This window comes from Eurosta solidaginis, chromosome 1, assembly GCF_040869045.1.
Source record: "Eurosta solidaginis isolate ZX-2024a chromosome 1, ASM4086904v1, whole genome shotgun sequence".
Taxonomy (NCBI): Eukaryota; Metazoa; Arthropoda; class Insecta; order Diptera; family Tephritidae; genus Eurosta; species Eurosta solidaginis.
The window spans coordinates 330,240,065-330,267,142 of NC_090319.1; the positions used below are offsets into that span (position 1 = coordinate 330,240,065).

The 27,078-nt window shown below is 35.9% G+C and overlaps 1 protein-coding gene across 1 annotated transcript in view; it reads right to left on the bottom strand.

Moving 5' to 3' along the window:
• The window catches only part of pnt (pointed), a 531,360-nt gene that overhangs the window by 456,668 nt on the left and 47,614 nt on the right, over window positions 1-27,078 (bottom strand). Inside the window, exon 2 of the mRNA XM_067762142.1 lies at window positions 10,246-10,609. Coding sequence (XP_067618243.1) covers window positions 10,246-10,596 — 351 coding nt within the window. The 5' untranslated portion in view covers window positions 10,597-10,609. The remainder of the gene's footprint in view (window positions 1-10,245; window positions 10,610-27,078) is intronic.

Sequence of the window (27,078 nt, forward strand, 5' to 3'; positions counted from 1 at the left end):
ATCTGAACGATCGGTTGTATGGGATAGGTATATACTATATACATATAGCTCCGATCAAAGTGATTTTTTCAGGAAATCTTCTATGATATATTAGAATAAATATCACCAATTTTAACGTTTTTATATTGGAAATTAAGGGAGAAATTTCCAAAAATCTTTCTATCTGAACGATCGGTTGTATGGGATATATACTATATATAGCTCCGATTAAAGTGATTTTTTCAGAAAATATTCTATGATATATAAATATATATATCGTCAAGTTTCACGTTTATACTTTCTAAATTAAGGGAGAAATGGCCAAAAATCTTTCTATCTGAACGATCGGTTGTATTGGATATATATTATATATAGCTCCGATCGAAATGATTTTTTCATGAAATCTTCTATGATATATTAGAATAAATATCACCAAGTTTAACGCTTTTATATTGGAAATTAAAGGAGAAATTGCCAAAAATCTTTCTATCTGAACGATCGGTTGTATGGCATATATACTATATATAGCTCCGATCAAAGTGATTTTTTCAGGATATCTTCTAAGGTATATTAGAATACACACCGAATTTCACGTTTATACTTTCTAAATTGCGGCAGTAATGACCAAAATCGTGTTATCTGAACGATCGGTTGTATGGGAGATATATGTTGTAGTGGTCCGATCCTGCCGGATCCGACAAATGTCTAATATAATACAAAAATACATCTTTGTGCGGAATTTCATTGAGATATCTCAAAATTTGAGGGACTAGTTTGCGTTCAAACAGACAGACGGACGGACAGACGGACATGGCTATATCAACTCAGTTCGTCGCCCTGATCAATTCGGTATACTTAATGGTGAGTCTATCTTCTATATTTCTCAACGTTACAAACATCGGACCAAAGTTAATATACCATTTCATGTTCATGAAAGGTATAATTACCATTTTTATACGTGGAGTCAAGTAACAACGGTTGTAAGGAACAGGGTGAACTTTTAAAATTTCTAAAAAAAATGTCTTCATAGCGCCAATCAATACCTTTTTTTCATGCGGATACCCTGTCCATGCTCATTTTAGCTGAAAACTGTGTTTAATAATTCTATGACAGAACAAAATTTTAAATCCCATTTTTAATTTAGGCAAGATTTTAACTAAAGAGTATTTTAGTCAGCGACTATGATTAGGGGCCATTATGTTTTATTAATTATGAAATTTGTGGAAAATGGACAGGTGTTATAGTACGAAAAATAATAAACATTTATGAGTTTGATAGTCTTAAAATTGTATATGATATAGATCAGAATCTAAATCTCCTGGGATATACATATGGTTACCAGCAGTGTTTACCACTGGGGCACATACATATGTATGTATGTCCCAGCAGTATCATTGTTTTCCCATGACATTTTCTCAATTCCTCGAAATAGTGTTTCTATATATGTCACCCGGCCTATGAAAAGGTGGCTTATGACTAAAAAAAAAATGATAATTGAGAGAAACAGCTGTTAAAGATAAACAATGTATTTCTTCAGTTTCTTAGTATATATAATTTTTTTTGAGTCATAAGCCACCTCTACATAGGCCGGGTCACATATGTTGTTTAGATCACAAGCAATAACTTGTCATCATTATACATGTTTTATCCTTTAAACAGAATCGGTATTGAAAGGGTTAACATGAAATATTGCATAGAATTGTTGCTCCCGGGACGATGAAACACCCCACAAATCGTTATTTTGGTCTTGAGCAGCACTTTATTTTTTCTCGGGTATTAGCGCAGAAAAATGTCGGCTTTATTTTCACGGATCAAAAAAAAATCATAAACTATTTTTCGTCACCCTCTATACCTAAGCTTTATTTTGTTTGGGGATTAACCCAGCCTAGTATATACCTGTAAAAATATGTCTATTTAAAGACACTTATCGTTGTCACCGCTGTCACTCAACGCCTGCAAATTGTTTCTATTTTTAAGTATAAACATAAGTACATACAAACATACAAACTTACCCCTGAAAAGCTTATTTGCAAAGTTATTATTATGTTTGTATGCTTTTGAATGAGCACTTTAAATGACAGCCAACAATAACAAACTAGCATATAGAGATTTATGGGCAGATCCACTAAAGCTATAACTTTTTGTTTTGGAATTAAGAAAACTTGTTCACTTCTTTTCTAACCAAACTTATGACAACCAAAAGAAAATATGTTAATATAAAGTAAGGATGCCTAATTTCGGGTATAACCGAACATTATATACTCAGCGTGAGCTTCAATTGAATATTTCATTCCAGATAAATTACTTTTCTTATTATTCAAGTCTACGACCCTTTTAAATATCTTTTATATAAAAGTGGCCGTGGTCTTTAAGCGATCCGGTTCATTTTTACTAGAAACGTTTCCGGTTATAAGGAAAATATGTGTACCCAATATTATTACGATCCGGTAATTTTGCTTCGAGTTATGGCTCCCAAAACATAGAAAATTGCTTAGTCATAAAAGGGGCGGTGCCACGACCATTTTCAAAATTTGATTTTTTTGTTATTTCTTGTTATAACTCCACTTGGGAAAAGAAATATATTTGATTTGAAGCTAATTAGAAGACAATTTGTTAAAATTAACATATTCGGATTGAAAGGAGAATACATTAAGCAAGAGAAAAGGAGCACTTGTGCTCAAATAGAATTGCAAATTCCATTCAAAATATTCATAAATACAGACACTTTTATCCCTAGTATTTAACAGACGTGTTCTTACAGGGTCGCTGCTTAAGAAATAATGAGACGCACATATATAGATATTGGCGAAATCAGGAATTCCTTGGGGACGTTTTATATAGCTGATTTTATTCGTCCACGACCCCTTTAAAAATTGTTTATATAAGCGATTTCGTCAGTTTTTCTTCTTCTATATTAAAGGCCGAATTTAGTTGGGATAGGTTGAACGGTTTTTGATTTATGATTAATAATATTTGTAAAATTTATTTTATCACAAGTTGGCGATGCCACGCCCATTTTTATAAAGTTTTATCAAATATCTTAATATCACTTCACACATAAAATTTCAACATTCTAGGTGTATTATTTACTAAGATTAAAAAATAAATAAATGTAAGGCGCGATAACCTCCGAAGAGATCTAAGGCCGAGCTTCTCTTCCAATTTGCGTCGTGCTCCTCTTGATTTTCCCTACAAATTGGCCGGACGGGCCTACATGTTTTATGCCGACTCCGAACGGCATCTGCAAGGTAGATGAGTTTTCACTGAGAGCTTTTCATGGCAGAAATACACCCGGAGCGCTTGCCAAACACTGCCGAGGGGCGACCCCGCTTAGAAAAATCTTCTTCTAATTTAAAGACCTTATTTCTAAAACTTTGATTTTGCTTTGCCCGGGGTGCGAACCCACTTACTAAGATTAGATAGATTTAAATTCTATTGTTCCTGTTTACTTAAATGTTTATAAAAATGTTCATGTAATAATGTTTTGTACTATAAAGGGCCGGTAGATGGTCTTATTGTACTAATAATTCCCAAAATAAATGAAAAATTAAATGAAATAATCAAGTTTTTTGGGTTTTCCAATATGTTATATATGTAAAAATGTGGCCGTGGTTATCATCCAATTTTGCTCTTTTTAAAGAGCGATGTGAGATAAGTGCCAAGGAGCAAATATACTAAATTTCAATAATATATCTCCATATTTACTCAAGTTATCGTGATCACAGACAAACGGACGGACAGACGGACATGGTTTAATCAATTCCTTTTCTCGTACTGAGCATTTTGATATATGGAAGTCTATATTTATCTCGATTCGTTTAAGCCGTTAGGTTTAACCGTCATGTTTCCAAAGTTAATATACTACTCTGTGCGCAAAGCACGCTGAGTATAAAAAACGGAGAAACTACTCGTTTGCTCAGAGATTAATCCCTTCAAAAAATTGGTTTGATCCAGTATCCAACTGGGTGATGTACAGTGTTATTATTACTTTATTGATTGTGTTTATTATTGATAATATCGGCTTTGTGGTTTTCATACACAATAATTATTTGTATCTAAATATTGAAATACTGTGAGGCCAAGCCAAAGGTAGCTCACTTCCCATTTCATTCTTATAAAATCGGATTTCGAATCCAAGTGCATATTTCGAACTCCTATTCACAACTTTCAAAATACACTAGAAATATCATCAATTTAAGCGCGGTAGCCACATCATGAGAAATAGCTCAAGAAAAATTTGGTATATATTTGTTGTGTGAAAAATGGCAGCAGCCACGTAATTTTGTCATTTCCTTTATCTCTCTTTTCTCTTTGTAGCGCCGTTACTTCCCTGCATGACACGAAAGTCAGATTCAGCAAGACAGAAAGACAAAAGCTATCATCCGGTGGCAAAATCCTGTGCCAGATAAATAATTTTGCATGTAAATGCAACAACAACGATTTGAGCCAGATAAATCCAGATAGACGTCTGGTTCAATTTGTGAGCCAGATAATTTGTTAATTACTTCTTTTTAGGTTGGCAATGCGGCCTTTAATATACCTACTTTTTCAAAAATAGATGTCGCTGCTTAGCCTTTCGCCGTATGAGTTAAATGAAAAACAGCAGCGACATCTGCCCTTCACATTTCACGTGTGCGAAAATTTCACGACATCTGCTTCTCAAGTCTCTCAATGATCCAGATCATTCCTGTGAGAATTGAGCGTGAGACGGAGCTGTAAAACTCACTGAAAGACGGCAAAAGTCAGATTTAGAAGACAATTTGTTAAAATTAACATATTCGGATTGAAAGGAGAATACATTAAGCAAGGGAAAAAGAGCACTTGTGCTCGAATAGAATTGCAAATTCCATTCAAAATATTCATAAATACAGACACTTTTATCCCTAGTTTGTAACCGACTGCGTTTCCTACAGGGTCGCTGCTTAAGAAATAATGAGACGCACATACATATATATGTGGGCGGAATCAGGGATGCCCTGGGGACGTTTTCTAAACAATCTTTCAAAAAAGGTAGCAGAAAGCGTATGGGTATTCTTGAGATGTGGATACTACTTGACCAACGAAAATTTTCTTGAGCATTCCTGGCGTTATTTCTTGTATGGAATTTTTCATTTCTCACGATCTTGATACCGCGCTTTAATTGGAAAATTTTTGGTTTTATTTTCAGAAATGCAATTTTTCTACTTACGACTTTTCTTGTAAATAACCCGAGATTTTAAGGGGTGTATTGGCAAATGTGACTGAGAATTCGGAATCAGCACCCCGAAATACATATGTGTATATGACCTTGTACTCAAGTCCAGACCACTTTTTTTATGTGCCATCATTGCTATTAAGTCAACCCCCATAAATGTTTGGAAATATTGAAAACAGGCAAATTTCTCGTGGACTTGCCCATATATGCTAATATGTACTATACATATCGTACATGCAAGTAAAAGAAGAATAGTCTATTGCATTTGGCTGTGCACAAATCTGGTTAATAACATGACTAGCATAGCAAATTTGTCCGAGGCACACGTTCATTTACAGAGTGCTTATAATTACGCCCTCAAGAGGAAGATATAAATAAATAAATGTACAAATACATAATACATGCATATATGTATACAAACAAATATATGTGACTGCGGAATATTCATATGAATAAAATTTATTATTTGCATGTTGGTCTTCAAGCAGTGGCAAATAAGCCAAGATCTTCCATACTAAAGCCGTTACGGGCCTTTGAAAAGTGAAGCTCACATATAGCCAATATCGAGTATATGTTGTTGCTTTACATATATGATTTTCGGACCCTTGAGTGTGAGATCGGGTTCGTTAATATCCCTCAGTTATATGCCAGCATTCAGCTTTTGAACCGACAGAGTGGATAATTTGTTAATTTTTTTTTTTTTTTTTTTTTTGAAGATTTTCTTACAGGGTGGATTACTGATGTTTATTGGAACGATTTTCAGTCATCCCTTGCCAAATTTGGTTTCGAGATAAACCGATTTCGGCGTTGTGCTATCATCAGTGTCAATTTTCGTTCTCGTAACCAAATCTGACAAGGAATGACGGATAACTGATGTATATTGGAACTACTTTACGCAATTCCCTGCCACATTTGATTTGGAGATAAACCACTTTCCGTGTTGTGCCATCTTCAGTGTAATTTTTTATCCTGCTACGGATTATAGACGTATTTTGTGTATGATTTCAGCTTCTAACTCCAGTTGTGATAAAATACTATTCCGTTACATCCCTATTTGTACATTTGTATGATTGAATTTGTGAACATAAATATATTTAATTGTGACCTTTTTGCGAATGCAGCGGAAGACAACAAGTAATCAAGAAATTTGATAAAAGAAAGTAATTTAATTGACAGTTCAACTGCTGCGTAACTTTTGATTTGAATAAATATTTAACTCACAATTAGTTGAAAGCGGTATACTTATTGAGATTTATGCATTGTGTACATTTTTGATATGATCCGATATCATATCGTTACTTTTGCAGTATATTTTATACTTAATAGTTTTTACACTGGGGGAAATCTAAGGGTTGAAGACCCACAATTATAAGAATGGCATCAAATAAAACACATAACGACAAAATCAACTTTTTTCTCGATATTGGACCAAATTATGAGCAAAAAAGTAATTTCTCCGTTTTTCGTAGTTAGCCTTCAAAACATAAATGTCGACTTTGGAAGCTCGATATTAAAAAAAAATTAAAGGTAGGCGTGATCTGCTTTCTTTTATCATTTGAATTGTATTTTTTTTTTTTTTTTAACTAATATAAAATGTATTATAACGAGCCAAAAAATAGGATCTTCGAAAAAATAAAAATAAAACAATAAATTACAAAGTGTAACAAAAGCATTATTGGCTGCTATGGTAATTAGACACGTGTACTCATATATGTACATATTGGCGGAGATATTATTAGTCAATCAATTGCACTCCACCTTTATATTTTTAGTTCTCATAAATATTTTTGCAATTTCTATGTCAAAATATAAAAATCAAACTTTAGCAAGAATATGTCTTTATATAAGGAGACATTTTTCGCTAATTTTTGTCCATTTATATAAAGGAAGTGCTTAACATTTTTTTATTTTCTTCTTTCCTTACATTTTCTCGGTGTCTTAACCTATATGTTAAGTTTTATAGCTCAATGAGAAGTTACTTTAAAATCGATCTTAACACACCAAATTACCAAATTCTTATATAAATAATTCGATCCGTGCGCCACCTAACGGAATTTGTTCTCCTTTTCTTAAATTTTCTCGGCGTCTTATCCTATCTGTGAAGTTTTACAGTTGTAGCTCAATGAGAACTTACATAAAAATGAATCCCAAAATTCCCTCCGTTCCGTTTGATTCTTCTAAATATCTCAGTCCGTGCGCCCGCTACCGAAACTTTTTGTATTGTGTCATCGGCTGTCATCGACCTCTGAATTAAGCTCTAAATTTTAAGCCTCTAGCTCGTCGAGAAGTTACTTAAACCCCGGTTTCAAATTTCCAAATTATTAGCTAATTTTTTCGATCCGTGCGCCACCTAACGGAATTTTTTTCTCCTTTTGTTCCTTTGTCACGGTGTCTTAACCTGTCTCTGAGGTTTCATGTTTATAGCTCAAGAGAAGTTACTTAAAAATCGATTGTAAGATATGTATGAAAAGCGGACACACATTCAACCGACCTAATATAAAGGAAGAAAAAAGGCAGACAATGCCTCCATTTTACCCTTTAATTTTATATTATTTTGTCTCGTTATTGGCCGTTAGTGTTTAAAAAACTGAAAATTTTGGTTGAGCTCAAGGCCGGGTTTTCTTAAATAAAACACTTGGATGTGTATTTTTTTTTTGTTTTTATTTTTCAATATTTCGACTTCAGTCTGAATGTTTGTTGATGCCTTTTTTGGTTTTAATAATTATGTTTCATGTTATTTCTAGTCCTGAGGATGACATCAGACTGAAGTCGAAATATTGAAAAATAAAAACAAAATAAAATACACATCCAAGTGTTTTATTTAAGAAAACCCGGCCTTGAGCTCAACCAAAAATTCAGTTTTTAAACACTAACGGCCAATCAGTTTTTCTTTAATTTTATAAACATGACAATAAAGAAAATATATAAAAAATAAAAAAATAAATGTAAGGCGCGATAACCTCCGAAGAGATCTAAGGCCGAGCTTCTCTTCCAATTTGCGTCGTGCTCCTATTGATTTTCCCTACAAATTGCCCGGACGGGACCTAAATTTTTTATGCCGACTCCGAACGGCATCTGCAAGGCAGATGAGTTTTCACTGAGAGCTTTTCATCGCAGAAATACACCCGGAGCGCCTGCCAAACACTGCCGAGGGGCGACCCCGCATAGAAAAATTTTCTTCTAATTGAAAAACCTTATTTCTAAAATTTTGATGTTGCTTTGCCCGGGGTGTGATTGGCGGAGCACGCTACAATCACACCACCGTGGCCGCCAAAGAAAATATATAAGGATGGATTTAAGTTAGAACTTCGAAGCTATGCTTTGCATATTTTGGATGCTACCTTCTTAAAAGTAAGTCCAATACAGAGCCAAGTATTGCACATTGTTAAATTGTTATGCAAAATCATAGATTTGTAATTTAAAATTTTTATCACACATTTCCATTGCTCGCAATTTATGGATAAAAATATGTATGCCAAGAACAAACGCAGTCACTGCCATAAAACGTAGCACAAAAGCTAATTATGTGCAACAACAAATATGTATGTGAGAAATTAATATAGAAATTCTTCTCATTTATTAGGTGTATTAGGGGTGCTCGTGAACACTAGCGTTAAGCTGCTACGATGCTACTACGTTCATTTGTTTTTTTTTTTCTAGTAAAATAAAAACAAGTTAAAGGTGGAACTGCCTTAGCCTGCGCCGAAGGCCTCATACCTTTCATTAATGGAGCTGAACAATAACCTGATGAAATTTGAAAAATTCATACAATCTGAACAATCAGCTGTACGGGATATATTATATAGTTACTATCAGACGGTGTCATGTGACGAATATTAGCATCACTAAGCTGATACTAAATAAATAATCACGCAACAATAAAAAACATGAAGCAGCCACTCGTATATATACATGAACACATCAATCATCATTTACACACATATATAAAAGGCAACGAAGAGATAACTCACACACAGATGTAGTCATCAGCGAAATTGTTACTCACGCATATACACGCATATATGTATGTATCACAATTACTAAGCAGGAGATACAGCAGTTCTATAAGGCGAAACGTCTAGACTTTAGTAGAAATATGCGAATGAAGCAACAGAGAGTATAAAAGCAGCGGAAGTTGAGTAATCTAATCAGTTTGATTTAAGCACGCTGTTGTGAAGTACGTGATATTGAAGTGTAATTGTACTACTCCCAAGTAGACTAAATAAATACCATATTGCAATACTAAATATTGGAGTGATTTATTCAACAGTTTAGCGATTCGAACGATAGCAGACGGTTTGGAATAAGCGGAATTTCCCTAAATTCGTTACAATATATACTGTAGTGGTCCACGATGGGTGGTACACGCTCACCAAATTTCAACAAGATATCTCAAAATTAATGGACTAGTTTGAGTTCTAACAGACAGACAGACATAGGGACATGGCTAAATCAACTCAGTACGTCATCCTAATCATATCGGTATATTTATCGGTGGGTCTATCTCATATCCGTTAACGACTTACAGTTTTCAGATTCGTAACAAACTCAATATACCATTTAATTTTCATGAAAGGTATCAAAATATTTTTAACAACACGTGTGTAAGTTTTTCTTAAAGTAACAGAAGGGTTAAAACTTGTAAAATATATGAAAGTAAAATTGCTTCTCGCCTAGCATAGCTTACAGCATGCACTCCGTCGTCAGCCTAAGGGCGACTTTCTGAACGCGAATTTAGCTTTTTTTTATCAGAATTCATTTTAGAATATGTTCAAAACTCTTAGTTAACCTGTCGGTCTGGAAGTGGGCCTAATGGCTTGAAAAGTAACTAAACTTGATTGGGAAGTTACTTTGTAGACACAAATTTTGTTTATCTAACTCAGAATATCCCTAATGTACGCTGACTTAACTAAGTTCGCATTCCATATACAACAACATTTTTCTAATATAAAAATTATACGAATGCCGATAGCACGCATTGCATTTTAATAATGAGTATTGAATAAGATTGCAAATATTTAATTAATTTAGTTCTATTTTTGTTTTTTTTTTTTGTAATGTGCAACACTTACCTCGATCAGATTCTTAAGGAAAGTCACACGTCGATTCTTTTTCAGACGCATATTGCCTTTATTATTTTGGCTACTGTTGGTTGAAATTGAGTTATTGTTATTGTTAACACTAATATTTGTATTATTATCACTTATGATATTTGCACTAACACTGGCACTATTATTATGGCTATTGCTTATGGTATTTTGATTATTATTTTTATTATTATTATTGAATAAATAATTTGTATTGAAATTGATTAAATCACTAAAATGAGTGGCGTTATTATTTTTTTGGTAGAAGGATGATGGTGAAGTTGGTTGCATAAATCTTGTTGTTGGCAACTCTGTTTTACAAATCGCAATTTCCATATTGTGTAGGCATCTGTAATGAGAGATTGCAGTAATTTACTATTTAATACAAAGTTGCAAAGTAATAAATATATAAATATAAATAAAATTTAAAATAAACAAGTAAGGACGGAACTGGCTGCCTGGATGGTTCGAAGCCCTTATACCATTCATGAACAGAGCTGAGCAAAAATCTTTTCCCATTCCCATGATATCCGAATAATCGGCTACATTAGATATGTTAAATTGATAAACAGATGTTCCTAAGGGACATTTTCTATAAATATCCAATAAATAATTAATAGGTCAAATTTTGAGTAATAGCCGTGGATTTGGTCGTATGCATAGAAGTACATAAGCATAATACCCAAAACAAGTAGCGTAAGAATGTATTAATGCAAGCGTTAAAGCAATAAAAAAACAACAGTAAGCCATTTACACACATACATAGAAGGCAATGAAGAATATTTCACACACATAACCAGCAGCTTGAAACGAAGAGATTATTTCACATACATATATGTAGTGAGCAGATAAGAACGATAAAGAAAGAGAAACAATCACACATCACGTTATCATCAGCTAAGAGAAGAAGCTGTTACGCACACATAAACACGCATATAGCTAGAAGAAAAACATACGCTGCAAAAAATGCGATTAGTCTAGGGTGAATCTGAGATGAGTCGCAAAGGTATATGCGACTATAGCCAGTTCTGATCTCTTTATATGGGTTGGAGTGATCCCTTTTGTTTGAGCATGTACCTGTTTATGCCTGAACGAGTAGTGTCGCACTGGTCCTCTTTATACCCTTACGGGTACTGTCGATCCTTTTTGTACTGTTCGACACTTTCTCCTTGTACCCCTTTGGGTACTGTTCGTCGCGCCCTCTTTGTACCCCTACGGGTATTGTCGGACAGATGCTTTTTCCACTATCCGTTATTCCCTTACGGGTACTGTTCTTCGCGTCCTCTTTGTACCCCTGCGGGTAATGTCGGACAGATTCTCTTTGTTCTTACGGATTTTATAATTAGTGTTGTAGATTAATAAAAACAAAACAAGTATTACGATAATGAAACATATGGTCCTAGTATTTTAGGTTCAGTATAGAGCTCCGCATTTTTCTTAAATAATTCTATTCAATCACATTTAATCTCTTTATTTTATTAATTTCGTTGCTCTTTGTTTTTTTTTTTTCAAAAGGACTAGAGGGGATCAATAATATCCCAATGTGGACAAAAGGGATCAATCGCAGACGGCTCCCCTTAGGCATTAATCGCACGATTTTTTGCAGGGTAAACACAGATATACATGAAAATAGCTAAATAACCAAGCAGGAGTAGGAGATACAACTGTTCCAGAAGGTAAGTTCGTGAAAACTCTAGACCTTAGGAGAAATAGGTGAACGAGACTAGCTGAGAGTATAAAAGCACCGCGATAATTATTATAATCAATCAGTTTGATTTAAACACGCTATTAGTGAAGTACGCGATAATTGTAATTGTGAACTACTACTCCCAAAGTAGTCTACGTAAAAGACGTTTTGCTATGCTAAATATTTGTTAACAGAAGCTGCAAAATAGACAGGAATTCCGCAAAATTCGTTACAATATATACGTTTTAGCCTAAAAGCGAACTGAAAAATAGGAAAAAAGCGAAACATAACCAATGGGCAACAAGGTGAGAAATAGAGAATTATATGTGAAAAATAGAGAAGGCTAATAACAGCAGGCAAAGAGAATGATAAATACAGGATATTAGGAAAAGGCAAGGAACAAGGATGAAATCAGTCGGCATGTTATCTGCAGAAGAGGGCGAGAAAAAGAAATATGGATATACAAGCGATGTAAAAGGAGAGAGAATGTAGTGGTACAGTAGTATACAATCCATGATCCTAATACAAATTTTCGTTCAATCTCAATTTGATTAACATTTGAGGACTAACCTTATTCTCAAATCTCGTACGTTAGTTTTAAAATGCACCTCAAACAACATAACCACAGCAAAATGGAATTTAGGAAGGCGAAGGGGGCTATATATGAATATAGTAAATGAAAATAAATGAAATAGCGGTAGCAGTGGTGTGTAGCGTGCTCCGCCTACCACACCGAAGATCCTGGCTTCACGCCACGGGCAAAGCAACATCCAAAGTTTAGAAACAAGTTTTTTTAATTAGAATAAATTTTTTCTAAGCGGGATCGCTCCTCGGCAGTGTTTGGCAAGCATTCCGAGTGTATTTCTGCATTGAAAAGCTCTCAGTGAAAACTCCTCTGCCTTGCAGATGCCGTTCAGCGGCCGCATAAAACCGCCAATTTGTAGGAAAATATAAAAGGAGTACGACGCAAATTCGAAGAAAAGCTCGGCCTAAGAGGTCTTCGGAGGTTATCGCGCCTTACATTTATTTATGTATTTATAAATGAAAATTTACTCGGCCGCTCTCATTCTTTATACATTCATTCCATACAGGGGCCTTTACGTAATGAGACTATGAATGTATTTAAATAATAATAATATATTATGTATCTAGTAATTACGCGTTGTCCCACGTTCACATATTTCATTGACCCGATTCACAATTACGGAGCTATTGTGATTTAAAAAATGGCACTCGATCACGGATCGTATGACACGATACGGACACAGCATACTTAAAGCACACATCACCCTTACCGCGAGCAAAGATCTTTACACATGAAAAACAAAAACATATAACTTTTAATCCTTTCAAAGAAATCAATTATTATCTTCATTTTTTGATCTGTCTTTATGTAAACACGAAGTAGTGCGGTCGAGACAACACATATATATGTATGTCGCAAACCTACTCGATTTACGGTAGCAGCCCATGCCAAAAAACGATCCAGCGAACTAAGATTGATGTCACATTACAATTTAAAAGTCTAATAAAATTTACTACCAAGTCTAAACATAAACATGCAATATTAGCACAGTCTAGAGCTTGAACTTCACATGACAGAAAAAACTACAAATTAGTTCAAAATATTTAATAAAAAATATAGATAACGGCATAACGAGTGCTTTTACTGACGTTGTTAACAAAAACTTGACAATCTATCTGGCGCATCGTTTAATTATCACTTGACTGTTGAATTTCAGCAAATAACACCACCTTACAAATTAGTTGTTGATTTTAGCAATTGTTAGTGTGATGCTACATGCAATGCTTTGATTTATTAATTTGCTTTTTTTTGCAGTTAGATGGGGAACTCCACAGGTTTAAATAACTCTCTACAAAACGAGTTGTGCTTAATAGCGGAGACATGAACCTCTGTGTTACGGTGCTATCAACATCAAATATCTAAGTGGATTGTAGATACAGTTAGTTTTTATACCCAGCTGTACTTGTACACAGGGTATTATAACTTTGATTGGATAACGGTTGGTTGTACAGGTATAAAGGAATCGAGATAGATATAGACTTGCATACATATATCAAAATCATCAGTAACGAAGAAAAATTTGATTGAGCCATGTCCGTCCGTCTGTCCGTTAACACGATAACTTGAGTAAATGAGCTATCTTCACCAAATTTGGTACACGAGCTTATCTGGACCCAGAATAGATTGGTATTGAAAATGAGCGAAATCGGATGATAACTACGCCCACTTTTTATATATTGTGACGAATATTAGCAACACTAAGCCATACTATCATCTCTAAGCCGATACAAGCAGTCACTCACACAAAAACCTGATTATTTAGTAAATAATATACCTAGAATGTTGAAATTTGACGTGTGGATTGATATTGAGTCTCTTGATAAAAATTTGAAAAAATGTTTTAAAATGGCCGTGGCATCGCCCACTTGTGATAAAATCAATTTTACAAATATTATTAATCATAAATCAAAAATCGTTAAACCTAACGTATCACAATTCGGCAGAGAGGTTGCCTTTATTATAAGAAATGCTTTGAAGGAAAATTACCGAAATCGTTTAAGGAGCACGCCCACTTTTATATAAAAGATTTTTAAAAGGTTCGTGGACGATAAAAATAAGCTATATCTTTGCAAAAAATAGCTTTATATCAATGGTATTTCATTTCCCAAGTGGATTTATAACAATAAATAGGAAAAACTTCAAATTTTAAAAAATGGGTATGGCACCGCCCCTTTTATGACTAAGCAATTTTCTATGTTTCGGGAGGCATAACTCGAAGAAAAATTAACGGATCGTAATAAAATTGGGTACACAAATTCTTCCTATAGCAGGAAATATTTCTAGAAAAAATGGCCGAGATCCGTTAAATACCACGCCCACGTTTATATAAAAGATTTATAAAAGTGTCGTATATGAAAATAATAAATTAAATCTTAGCGAAAAATAGTTTTGTAACAATCGTATTTTGTGCCATTATACCAAGAAATGGGAAAAAATTCAAATCTTGAGAAATGGACGTGGCATTGCCCCTTTTTTGTCTAAGCAATTTTCAACGCTTCTGGGGCCATAACTCGACCAAAAATTTGGTGTTTAAGAGGAAATATTTTCAGTAAAAATGGACTAAATCGGTTAAATCGCCCTCTTTTATATAAAAGATTTTGTAAAAGCGCGTAGATACAGGTAATAAGCTCTTTCTAGTAAAAGTTGGAAAATTCCGTTAATAACCCTGCCCCTTTTTTTTTGTAATAACACTTTTTAGTACAATGGCACTTGTGTGTTTATGTTTATTGTTCTGTTATATCTTTATTTTAAAATAGACAGAGGGAAATCCCCATATCTGAAGGAAAACTGCACTATTACCCGCTCAATGTCATTGGTGTTAGCCTCTGTATCCTTTTTGCTTCTTTTAAACGAAAATTGGTTCAGAGGAGAACCATATGTATGTATATTATTGCGCAGCCTTGTAACACTATTAAGCACACAAAACAAACAACAGGATTTCAAGTGTACAGCTGGGTATGTAATGTTCGGTTTCACCTGAACTTAAACTTCCTTACTTGTTTTAAACTAAATTTATATTATTTTGTTTTATTTCTCATCCAAAATTCTTTCTCCACACACCATCTCACAATCAATTAGGATGTTATCTTTTTTCTAAACAATGATTTGGTTTATTAGTTAGTTTGAAAAATATCGGCATATTTCAAAGTTCCTCATAAACACCATAATTAGTATAGATAAATATTGATATAATAGAAGTAGACAAACAATTGTGTATAGTTTAATGTACATACAAATACATGTACGTATGTATGTATGCATGTGTGATTGTATGATGACTTTGTAGGGAAGTGTATCTCAAGTCAATACGTCAACAAGGTAGGCGACATCAAAGGTTCGCTTTTTGGCGGGGATGCACTCATTATATTTAGATTTTCTAAGTTTTTCTTTTACTTTTACTACAATTCGTATCTGTGCATGCATAAAATTTTGTATCTGGTGAAGAGCTCCGATAGTAACAACAACAACAATAACAATAAAAGCCACAACAAAGATGCCGCGTTGACGCATTTCTGATAGGAGAAGGCGTTAAAATTGCTTTCCTTATAATTATTTGTCTCTCTTCCTCTTCCGCTGAAGCCCTTAATTTGGAAAATTTTATTCAAAAAAACGCTTGCAATTAAGAAGAATTTGATTCAATGGTGCGAATGCATGTGTGGGTTCTTCTCGGGACGATATTTTAAACATACATGCTATAAAGACAGAAAATGAAGAGGATTGAGAGGCAGTGCAATGGAGCGGAAGAGAAATAGAAAAATGAAAAGAAGGCAAAAAAATGGGGTATAGACTGAGGAAAATGGCGGCCCAATCCGAGAGCAAACGAGGGAGAGAGCAAGACTATTTTTCAAATTTCGCCAAGTCATTTTTCTTCCCAAGATCGGGAGCCATCTTCATCATAATTTCTGGATATTGGAATAATAAAAGAAACAAGAATAGCAATAAGAATAGAAAAAGGAATATAAATGGGAGGAGCAAAAAAGGGGGAAAAAGGAGTATGAGTAGGAATAGGAATAAGAACAGGATTAGGAAAAAGAGTAGGAATAGAAATAGGAGGAGGGGAAAGAAAAGGGGAATAGAATAGGAATAGGAGTAGGAATATTATTTGAAGTAGGAATAGAAATAGAAGGAGCGAGAAAGCGGGAATAGGAATAGGGGAAGGAGTACGAATAGGAATACTATTAGCATTAGGAATATTAATAGGAACAAAACAGGAATGGGAACAAGAATAGGAATAGGAGCAAGAAATGGGGAACAGGATTAGGAATATAAATAGGAATAGGAATAAAAATAGGAGGAGCAAGAAAGAGGGAGAATGAGTGGGAATAGGAATAGAAATAGCAAAAGGGATGGGGATAGGAATTGGAATAAGAACGGAAATAGAAATAGGAGTGGGAATAGAAATGAGAGAAGCAGCAAGAAAGAGGGAATAGAAGTTGGAATAGGAAAATGGATAGTAATAGGAATTAGAATGGAAATAGCAAAAGGAATATGAATAGAAAAAGGAATAGAAAGAAGACTAATAATAGCGCAAGGAATAGGGCTAGAAATAGAAAGAGCAGAAGGAGCAAGAAAATGAACAGGAATAGAAAAACAAGTAAGGAAGGTTAAGTTCGGGTGTAACCGAACATTACATACTCAGTTGAGAGCTATGGTGACAACATAAGGGAAAATAACCATGTAGAAAAATGAACCGAGGGAAACCCTGGAATGTGTTTGTATGACATGCGTATCAAATGAAAGGCATTAAAGAGTATTTTATGAGGGAGTGGGCCATAGTTCTATAGGTGGACGCCATTTAGGGATATAGCCGTAAAGATGGACCAGGGGTGACTCTAGAATGCGTTTGTACGATATGGGTATGAAATGAAAGGTGTTAATGAGCATTTTAAAAGGGAGTATTCCTTAGTTCCATAGGTGAACTCCGTTTCGAGATATCGCCATAAAGGTGGACCAGGGGTGACCCTAGAATTTGTTTGAACAATATGGGCATCAAACGAAAGGTGTTAATGAGTATTTTAAAAGGGAGTGGGCCTTAGTTCTATAGGTGGACGCCATTTCGAGATATCGCCATAAAGGTGGGCCAGGGGTGACTCTAGAATTCGTTTGTGCAATATGGGTATCAAACTAAAGGAGCTAATGAGTATTTTAAGAGGGAGTGGGCCTTAGTTCTAAAGGTGGACGCATTTTCGAGGTATCGCAATAAAGGTGGACCAGGGGTGACTCTAGACTTTGTTTGTACGATATGGGTATCAAACGAAAGGTGTTAATGAGTATTTTTAAAAGGGAGTGGGCCTTCGTTTTATAGATGTTCGCCTTTTCGAGATATCGCCATAAAGGTGGACCAGGGGTGACTTTAGAATTTGTTTGTATGATATGGGTATCAAATGAAAGGTGTTAATGATTATTTTAAAAGGGCGTGGGGCTTAGTTCTATAGGTGGACCCTTTTCGAGATATCGCCATAAAGGTGGACCAGGGGTGACTCTAGAATTCGTTTGTGCAATATGGGTATCAAACGAAAGGAGTTAATGAGTATTTTAAGAGGGAGTGGGCCTTAGTTCTATAGGTGGACGCCTTTTCGAGATATCGCCATAAAGATGGGCCAGGTGTGACTCTAGAATGCGTTTGTACGATATGGGTATCAAATGAAAGGTGTTAATGAGTATTTTAAGAGGGAGTGGGCCTTTCTGGACCAGGGGTGACTCTAGACTTTGTTTGTACGATATGGGTATCAAATGAAAGGTGTTAATGAGTATTTTTAAAAGGGAGTGGGCCTTCGTTCTATAGGTGTTCGCCTTTTCGAAATATCGCCATAAAGGTGGACCAGGGGTGACTCTAGAACCTGTTTGTACGATATTAGTATCAAATTAAAGGTATTAATGAGAGTTTTAAAAGGGAGTGGTGGTAGTTGTATATGTGAATGCGTTTTCCAGATATCGCCCAAAATGTGGACCAGGGTGACCGGGAACATCATCTGTTGGATACCGCTAATTTATTTATATATGTAATACCTGCCAAGATTTTAAGGGTTTTTTATTTCCCCCTGCAGAACTTTTTCATTTTCTTCTACTTAATATGGTAGGTGTCACAACCATTTTATAAAGTTTTTTCTATAGTTATATTTCGCGTCAATAAAACAATCCAATTACCTTACCATATTTCATCCCTTTTTTCGTATTTGGTATAGAATTATGGCATTTTTTCATTTTTCGTAATTTTCGATATCGAAAAAGTGGGCGTGGTCATAGTCGGATTTCGTTCATTTTTCATACCAAGATAAAATGAGTTCAGATAAGTACGTGAACTGAGTTTAGTAAAGATATATCGATTTTTGCTCAAGTTATCGTGTTAACGGCCATGCGGAAGGACAGACGGACGCCTGTGTATAAAAACTGGGCGTGGCATCAACCGATTTCGCCCATTTTCACAGAAAACAGTTAACGCCATAAAATCTATGCCGCTACCAAATTTCAAAAGGATTGGTTAATTTTTGTTCGACTTATGGCGTTAAAAGTATCCTAGACAAATTAAATGAAAAAGGGCGGAGCCACGCCCATTTTTAAATTTTCTTTTATTTTTGTATTTTGTTGCACCATATCATTACTGGAGTTGAATCTTGACATAATTTACTTATATACTGTAAAGATATTAAATTTTTTGTTAAAATTTTACTTTTAAAAAAAATTTTTTTAAAAGTGGGCGTGGTCCTTCTCCGATTTTGCTAATTTTTATTAAGCGTACATATAGTAATAAGAGTAACGTTCCTGCCAAATTTCATCATGATATCTTCAACAACTGCCAAATTACAGCTTGCAAAATTTTAAATTACCTTCTTTTAAAAGTGGGCGGTGCCACGCCCATTGTCCAAAATTTTACTAATTTTCTATTTGGCGTCATAAGTTCAACTCATATACCAAGTTTCGTCGCTTTATCGGTCTTTTGTAATGAATTATCGCACTTTTTCGGTTTTTCGAAATTTTCGATATCGAAAAAGTGGGCGTGGTTATAGTCCGATATCGTTCATTTTAAATAGAGATGAGTGCTCAGGAACCTACATACCAAATTTCATCAAGATACCTCAAAATTTACTCAAGTTATCGTGTTAACGGACGGACGGACGGACGGACATGGCTCAATCAAATTTTTTTTCGATCCTGATTATTTTGATATATGGAAGTCTATATCTATCTCGATTCCTTTATATATGTACAACCAACCGTTATCCAATCAAACTTAATATACTCTGTGAGCTCTGCTCAACTGAGTATAATAATAGATTAGGAATATTAAAAGAGAGGTGAATAGACAAACAATTAATTATAGGAAAACTATTTCTACCTCTTCGTTTTCCCTATCATTAATTGTCTCTCCTATTAATTTTTATGTTTTTCTTTCTCTGTCCTTTCACCTTTCTTTTCATATTCCTTACCAATTATTTTTCTATTCCTATAGGGGGGAGAGCGAATTTCGGTCAAGTAGAGAGACCCCGCTGTCACTGTAGCTACACAACGCTTGTTTAGCTTATCCAAAGTGCATCTGTTAAAGAACAGACGATCAGGGGGTATTACAACCCCCCTCTTCCGTATCTGCTCTTCGAGGAGGCACCTAAAGCCACAATAGAGATAGATGGTTGGCGCAAGGGTGCTCAAATGGCGGACGAAGCGATACATGTGTACACAGGGAAAATCATACAATTGTATTGGGTCCCAGGGCATATGGTAATAGATGGGAATGAAGCGCGGGGCTGTAAAGTGTCGAATATTATGTGTAGGTCTTACAACCTTAGACTGATAAAGTTGCTTCTATCATTTAAAAGAGAGGACTGTATACTCAGTGCGGGTTGAAGGAGGAATCGATCGAGCATGTTTTGTGCTCGTGCCCTGCGCTTGCCTAAGCTAAGACTCCAGTTATTAGAAGTGATACAGCAGTCAGATCTAGAAGCAGCAAGTGGCATAGAAGCTTCTGGTATTTGCGAAGAAGACGGAGTTATTTTATAAATAGGTCCTGGTTTTTGATAGGGTTTTTCAGTTCGGTCGTTAAACAAACTTCTGATAACACTACGAACTTTTTCAGTCTATGTAAGGTCTCATGGACCGGCCAGTTCAACCTAACCTACCTAACCCCCTGTACAGGGCTAGATTGGGCAGAACTGTCTGGTTTGTGAGGACTTCACGTAGACTTTATGTGTCCGCAGCATTACTAGAAGTTTGTTTACGACCAATGTGAAAACCCGTATCAAAAATCAGGACCTATATATGTTATATAATAACTCCATTATCTTGGCAAATATTAGAAGCGTTCACTGTGGTCATATTAAATCGTTCCCAAGATGGCCGCGCTTGTACCATAATGGTGCTTGTAACCGGGATTTGCATTGATGCAAATCGCAAAAACCTTCGGGGAATGTCTTTATCGCTACAACAACAACAACAATAGGAAAAAATTAAAAGGACTTGTAACATAATGGCGCTTGTGACCGGAACGTACCGTATCTATATCCGGCAAAGGACCATCAGCATCGATAAAACTCCCCAAAACCTTCGGGATGTCTTTGTGGCTACAACAACAACAACAGGAAAAAATCTAAAGGACTAGGAACAAAAAAAAAGAGGAAGGAAGCATAAGAAGAAGATGATGAGGAAGATGGAGCAAGAGAAAAGATGAGGAGTTAAATTTTCCAAATGTATACAAGGTGCTTTTCTGGCAGGGCACTGTCTGCCGGGTCTTCTTGTAAATATATAGGGATTATTGACCCTTAACTAAACCAAAAAGTCAAGTGATTGCGTCCCACCCATCTATAGCAAAAACAATCTCGCTTCAGTGCAAACCTTGTATGGGAGTTTACATACATATATATAAGAAAAAACGACGCCATTTCATTTTGTGATTACAGCGCGGCCAGATGTGTTCGGCATGAACATATTTTATCTCTAAGTTTATACACAATGGCTGCAAATTAGTTGATAGCTACACAAAACAAATACTTTATAATGAGAATAATAACGTAGTGCGATATATGTTTCCGAGGAGATTAAGGCCGATATTCTCTTGCAATTAATGGGCGGGACGCGACCTACAAGTTGCATGCTAAATTCGAACGACAAATGGAATTTTTTAAAGTATTTTAAGTTTACTTTTTCAGGACTTTACTCTAAGACCCTCGGTGCGATAGGCGGGCACTATACCTTCATGCCATGGATGCATCAAATGTTCTCTTAATAGAAAACAAAGAAGTTCTATTTAGAACAGAAAGTAAAACAAGGCATTTACTGATAAAACTACATACAAAGTACTCGACATACATACATATACTTATTAAAAATTTAAGAACAAAACACATCCAATCTCCTGGAACGTATGTTTATCTACAATATATACATTTTTATGTATGCATATACATAGATTTGTACATATCTGAATATTATGCATTTTTATCACAGGAAGTATGATGGAGCAGTTGGTTGGGGGTTGCCGAACTTCATCCAATAATCGCCGATTAAGAGTGTACAACAAGTACAAGTATAACGCGTGGTTTGCGTAACAGTTCAAGGTAAATACACATTTAATAGGATTGTAAATTGTCGATGTCGGCACATACTAAAAGGTTTTTAATAAGAATTTATAGGAGGGGTCATTAGCCCCACTGAACCCATTTCAACAGTTTTGAAAATTTGTGTTGGTCTGTCGGTGTGTTTGAACTCGCATCAGTCAGAAACCACTGCATTGAACTTAGTGCAACTTTTACAGTTACATTAACCTAGGTCTAACTTATTGTTTAGGATAAGTTTCGAGCTCCTAGGCGCCTTGAGACGCAACATATTGATCCAGGTATCTTTCAAATGAAAGCCTCTGATAAGTGATTTAGCAAAGAACTAATGCTTACGAGATAGAGGCCGAAATGTGGACCAGGTGTATCCCTGAATGCATTTACACGTTATATTTAGGTAACAAACGAAAGGTATTCATGCGTGTATTAACAAATGATGCTTTTAATTTCATCACCTTACTTTCTTTGAAAGACATTTACCTAAATATGAACCAGAGATATTCCTAGAATGAGTTTCGCAATAAAGACAAGCGAAAGATCTTTCTTTCTGAGTTATAGGTCACAAAGTTGGGTGATTATACCACCCACTAGCGAAAACTTACAACGACATATGTTCTAAAATCGTCTTACATACATTTTTGCAACTAAACCAATTAAACCGCAAAAATTGTTTTGGAACATATTGTAACGATTTTTGGGAAATTCCTGATAATTATGCACCTTCTGCTAACGTTCGAATCGCTGAACTGTCGAATAAATAACTCCAATATTCAGTATTGCAAAATGGTCTTTATTTAGACTACTTTGGTAGTAGTACTTCACAATTATACTTCACTAATAGCATGTTTAAATCAAACTGGCTATTTTTCCTGAGCCTGCGCTGCTTTTATATTCTCTGTTGCCTCGTTCGCATAATTCTACTAAGGTCTAGACGTTTCGCCTTCTTTCAATGGTTGTGTTTCATGCTTGGTTATTTAGCTATATACATGTATATCTGTAGTTTTTCTTCTAGACATATGCATGTGTATGTGTGAGTAACAACTTCTGCTCTTAGCTGCCGGCTACATATATGTATGTGAAATAATCTCTCTGCTTTTAGCTGCTGGTTATGTGTATGGAATATTTTTCGTTTCCTTGTACATAAGTGTGGCTGCTTGCTTTAATGGGTACGTGTACATAAGTGTGGCTGCTTGCTGTTTTTGTTGTTATGACTATTTACTAACAGCGTGGTGATGCTAACATTCGCCGCAATATGTACATAACCTTTTGTTAAAATTTTTAAATGATTGGTATAGAGAATATTAAACATATGTCCGTTCCCTACATTCTGACGATTTTTTAATGTTTTCAAGATACATAGATCCACAAACACCTGATAAGTTGTTTTCGGGAACTGAACCAGGGACCAAACAATTCTAAAAAAATATATTTAGGATGCAATTGCATACATTGATAGCGTCTTGCCTAGATTATGAGATGCACTATGCTATTTTTGTGCATAGCGGATAAGGGACCGATCTATGCGTCTTATTTATGATACGATTTTTTGTAATTCACTTACATTAATATTTCGGATATTTTCTTTTAGTATGCTAAAAATTTGAAAAGAGGTTACGAGAGAAAAGAAAAGTGAGGGAGGAAAGAGAATGAGATAGAGATAGAGCTAGACGAAGATAAAGCAAACGGTGGGTGGAGAAGGGGAGGGAGCAAGCGAAAGAGATGGATACAAAGATAGAGAGGAAAGGGGAGAAAAAGGTGGAGATGTAGAGAGACGCAGAGGGATAGGAAAAGGGAGAGGGAGGAGCAAGTAAAAGGAAAGGGAAAAGAGAGAGAGAGCGAGAGTACAACATGAACACTTATTAAAAGATAAACCAAAGTTTTGTCAGAACAACGCCCGCTGGGTCTTGTACTTAGTAAAATTGATAAAAAAAATAGAAAAATAATTAATAAATTCGAAATTTTTGTTAAATTTTCCCGAATTTTCTGATTTTTCTGCTGTTTTGGTACATAACTAGTAAATCTCTACAAAGCCTTTTCTCCCGGGAATGGGACACGCACCCGCACACCCGCACACCCGCACATGTTAGAATACATTCAGCCAAAGCCATGCCTTTGTTGTTATGCAACTCTTCGCAATTGCTTTCTTTGCTTATTTTATTCTTTGCAGGAAAAAATTTGTTCTAAAAAGTATTTCCACATACAAAAAAAATTTAATGGAGGAAATTTGGTAAAAATTACCATCCCTATTTCCGTGTACGCTGCTGTATGTTTATTTTTTATAATTTATTACGCGATTGATGAATGAGTAGGAACTTTATTCAAGCACAAATTTTTTATTTATTTTACACTAACATTTCAATACGAAAGATTTTCAACAACATAACTATAGGGAATATATTTCAAACTGCCAAACTTATGCGGGCGAATAAAAAAATACTTTAACCTGGTTCCGTGTGTAGGTATGTAAATGTAAATATATTGGTATATAAGTATGTAAGTGTAAAAGAAATGCAAATCAATTTAGAACAATAACAACATGTAAATCTATCTATATATATAAAAATCAAATTCTGTGTGTGTGTATGTTCCCTATGGAAACGTATTTCCCACACTTCAATCATCGCCAAATTTTGGCTATAGGAATCTATATCAAGACGAAGATTTTTCATTTTTCAGAAATAAGAATTTTAAATTAAAAAAAAATTTTTTTTTTCAATTTCACGTACGCCACTGGGTGGTGCGACAAATTTTGTATGTTAGCAAAAGTTACTCATACGCCATGTACGTACTTAAGTGCAGAACTTTTGTTTGGTCATAACATTGAATTTACAAAATGTTAAACCGATTACATTGAGTGATTTAAAAAATTTTATTAAATTTAAGCATTTCATTGTAAAAATAGCTGTCTATATGACATGGCTGTCTCCTGATCGAAATACTCGCAATCAGATCGATCACGTTGTGATAGACGGACGGCATGCCTCCAGTGTTTTAGATGTGCGCACGATCCGAGGACCTAACATCGACTCGGACCATTATCTCGTTGCAGCCAAAATACGCACCCGCCTCAACGCGGCTAAAACCAAGGAACAAAAAACACAAGGAAAGCTAGACGTCGAAAAGCTTCAATCACAACAGACTGCCAATGATTTCGCAACTCGACTCTCACACCTGCTCTCTGAGAGCACAACTCAACCTGAAGGAATACAGGAGCAGTGGGAGCATATCTCCAAAGCACTTCGTACTGCCGCCGAGGAAAAAATTGGTTACCGGCGGCCACGAAAAAACAACTGGTATGATGAAGAATGCCGCGTTGCAACCGAAAGAAAAGACACTGCCTACAGGGCTACGTTAAAAGCGAGGAGTGTGTGAACGCTATCGTGAGTTGAAAAGGGAAGCGAGACGCCTTTTCAGGAAGAAAAAAGCAGAAGCAGAAAGGCGTGAGTACGAGGAGCTTGAGCTGCTAGCCACCAGGAATAACGCCCGAAAATTCTACCAAAAAATACGGCGACAGACGGAAGGTTTTAAGACCGGGGAAAACTCCTGTAGGAATGAAAACGGCGACCTTGTAACTGATGTCCAGAGAGTGCTTAGATTATGGAGGGAATACTTCTCTGCTCTCCTAAATGGAGGCAGCAATTCACCGCGCAGAGATGAAGAACCCGATCCCGCAATCGATGATGATGGAATATATGTCCCCCCGCCCGATTATGACGAATTTAGAATAGCAATAACCAGATTGAAAAACAACAAGGCCGTGGGCGCTGATGGATTGCCTGCGGAGCTATTCAAGTTCGGCGGCGAGGAGTTGGTAAGGCGCATGCAGCAGCTTCTTAGTAAAATATGGGCGGACGAAAGCATGCCCGACGGTTGGAAACTAAGTGTTCTTTGCCCAGTGCACAAGAAGGGGGATACTGCAAAATGTACCAACGATCGTGGAATCAGCCTTCTTAATATCGCATATAAGGTCCTTTCAAGTGTATTGTGCGAAAGATTGAAGCCCACCGTAAACCGGCTGATTGGACCTTATCAGTGCGGCTTCAGACCTGGTAAATCTACCATCGACCAGATTTTCACAATGCGCCAAATCTTGGAAAAAACCCGTGAAAAGAGAATCGACACACATCACCTCTTCGTCGACTTTAAAGCCGCCTTCGACAGCACGAAAGGAGCTGCCTATATGCCGCTATGTCTGAATTTGGTTTCCCCGCAAAACTTATACGGCTGTGCAAAATGACGTTGAGCAACACCATCAGCTCAGTCAGAATTGGCAAGGACCTCTCCGAGCCGTTCGAAACTAAACGAGGTTTCAGACAGGGTGACCCCCTATCGTGCGATTTCTTTAATTTGATGCTGGAGAAAATTATACTAGCTGCAGAACTTAACCGCACTGAAACAATGTACTATAAAAGCGTGCAATTACTGGCATATGCTGATGACATTGATATCATCGGCCTAAACACCCGCGCTGTTAGTTCTGCCTACTCCAAACTGGAAAAAGAAGCGGTAAAGATGGGCTTGATGGTGAATGAGGACAAAACGAAGTACCTGCTGTCATCGAGCAAAGAGTCAGCGCATATGCGCCTTGGCAACCACGCTACTGTTGGCAGCCATAATTTCGAAATAGTAAAAGACTTCGTTTATTTGGGAACCAGCATCAACACTAGCAACAACATCAGCACTGAAATCCAGCGAAGAATCAGTCTTGCCAATAAATGCTACTTTGGACTAGGTAGGCAATTGAAAAGTAAAGTCCTCTCTCGGCGAACGAAAATCATACTCTACAAGTCACTTGTCGTACCCGTCCTGCTATATGGGGCAGAAGCATGGACCATGACAACAGCAGATGAAGCGGCTTTGGGAGTGTTCGAGAGAAAAGTTCTTCGAAAGATTTATGGACCTCTACGCGTTGGCGATGGCGAGTACCGAAGAAGATTTAATGATGAGTTGTACGAGCTATACGCAGACATCAACATAGTCCAGCGAATTAAAACGCAGCG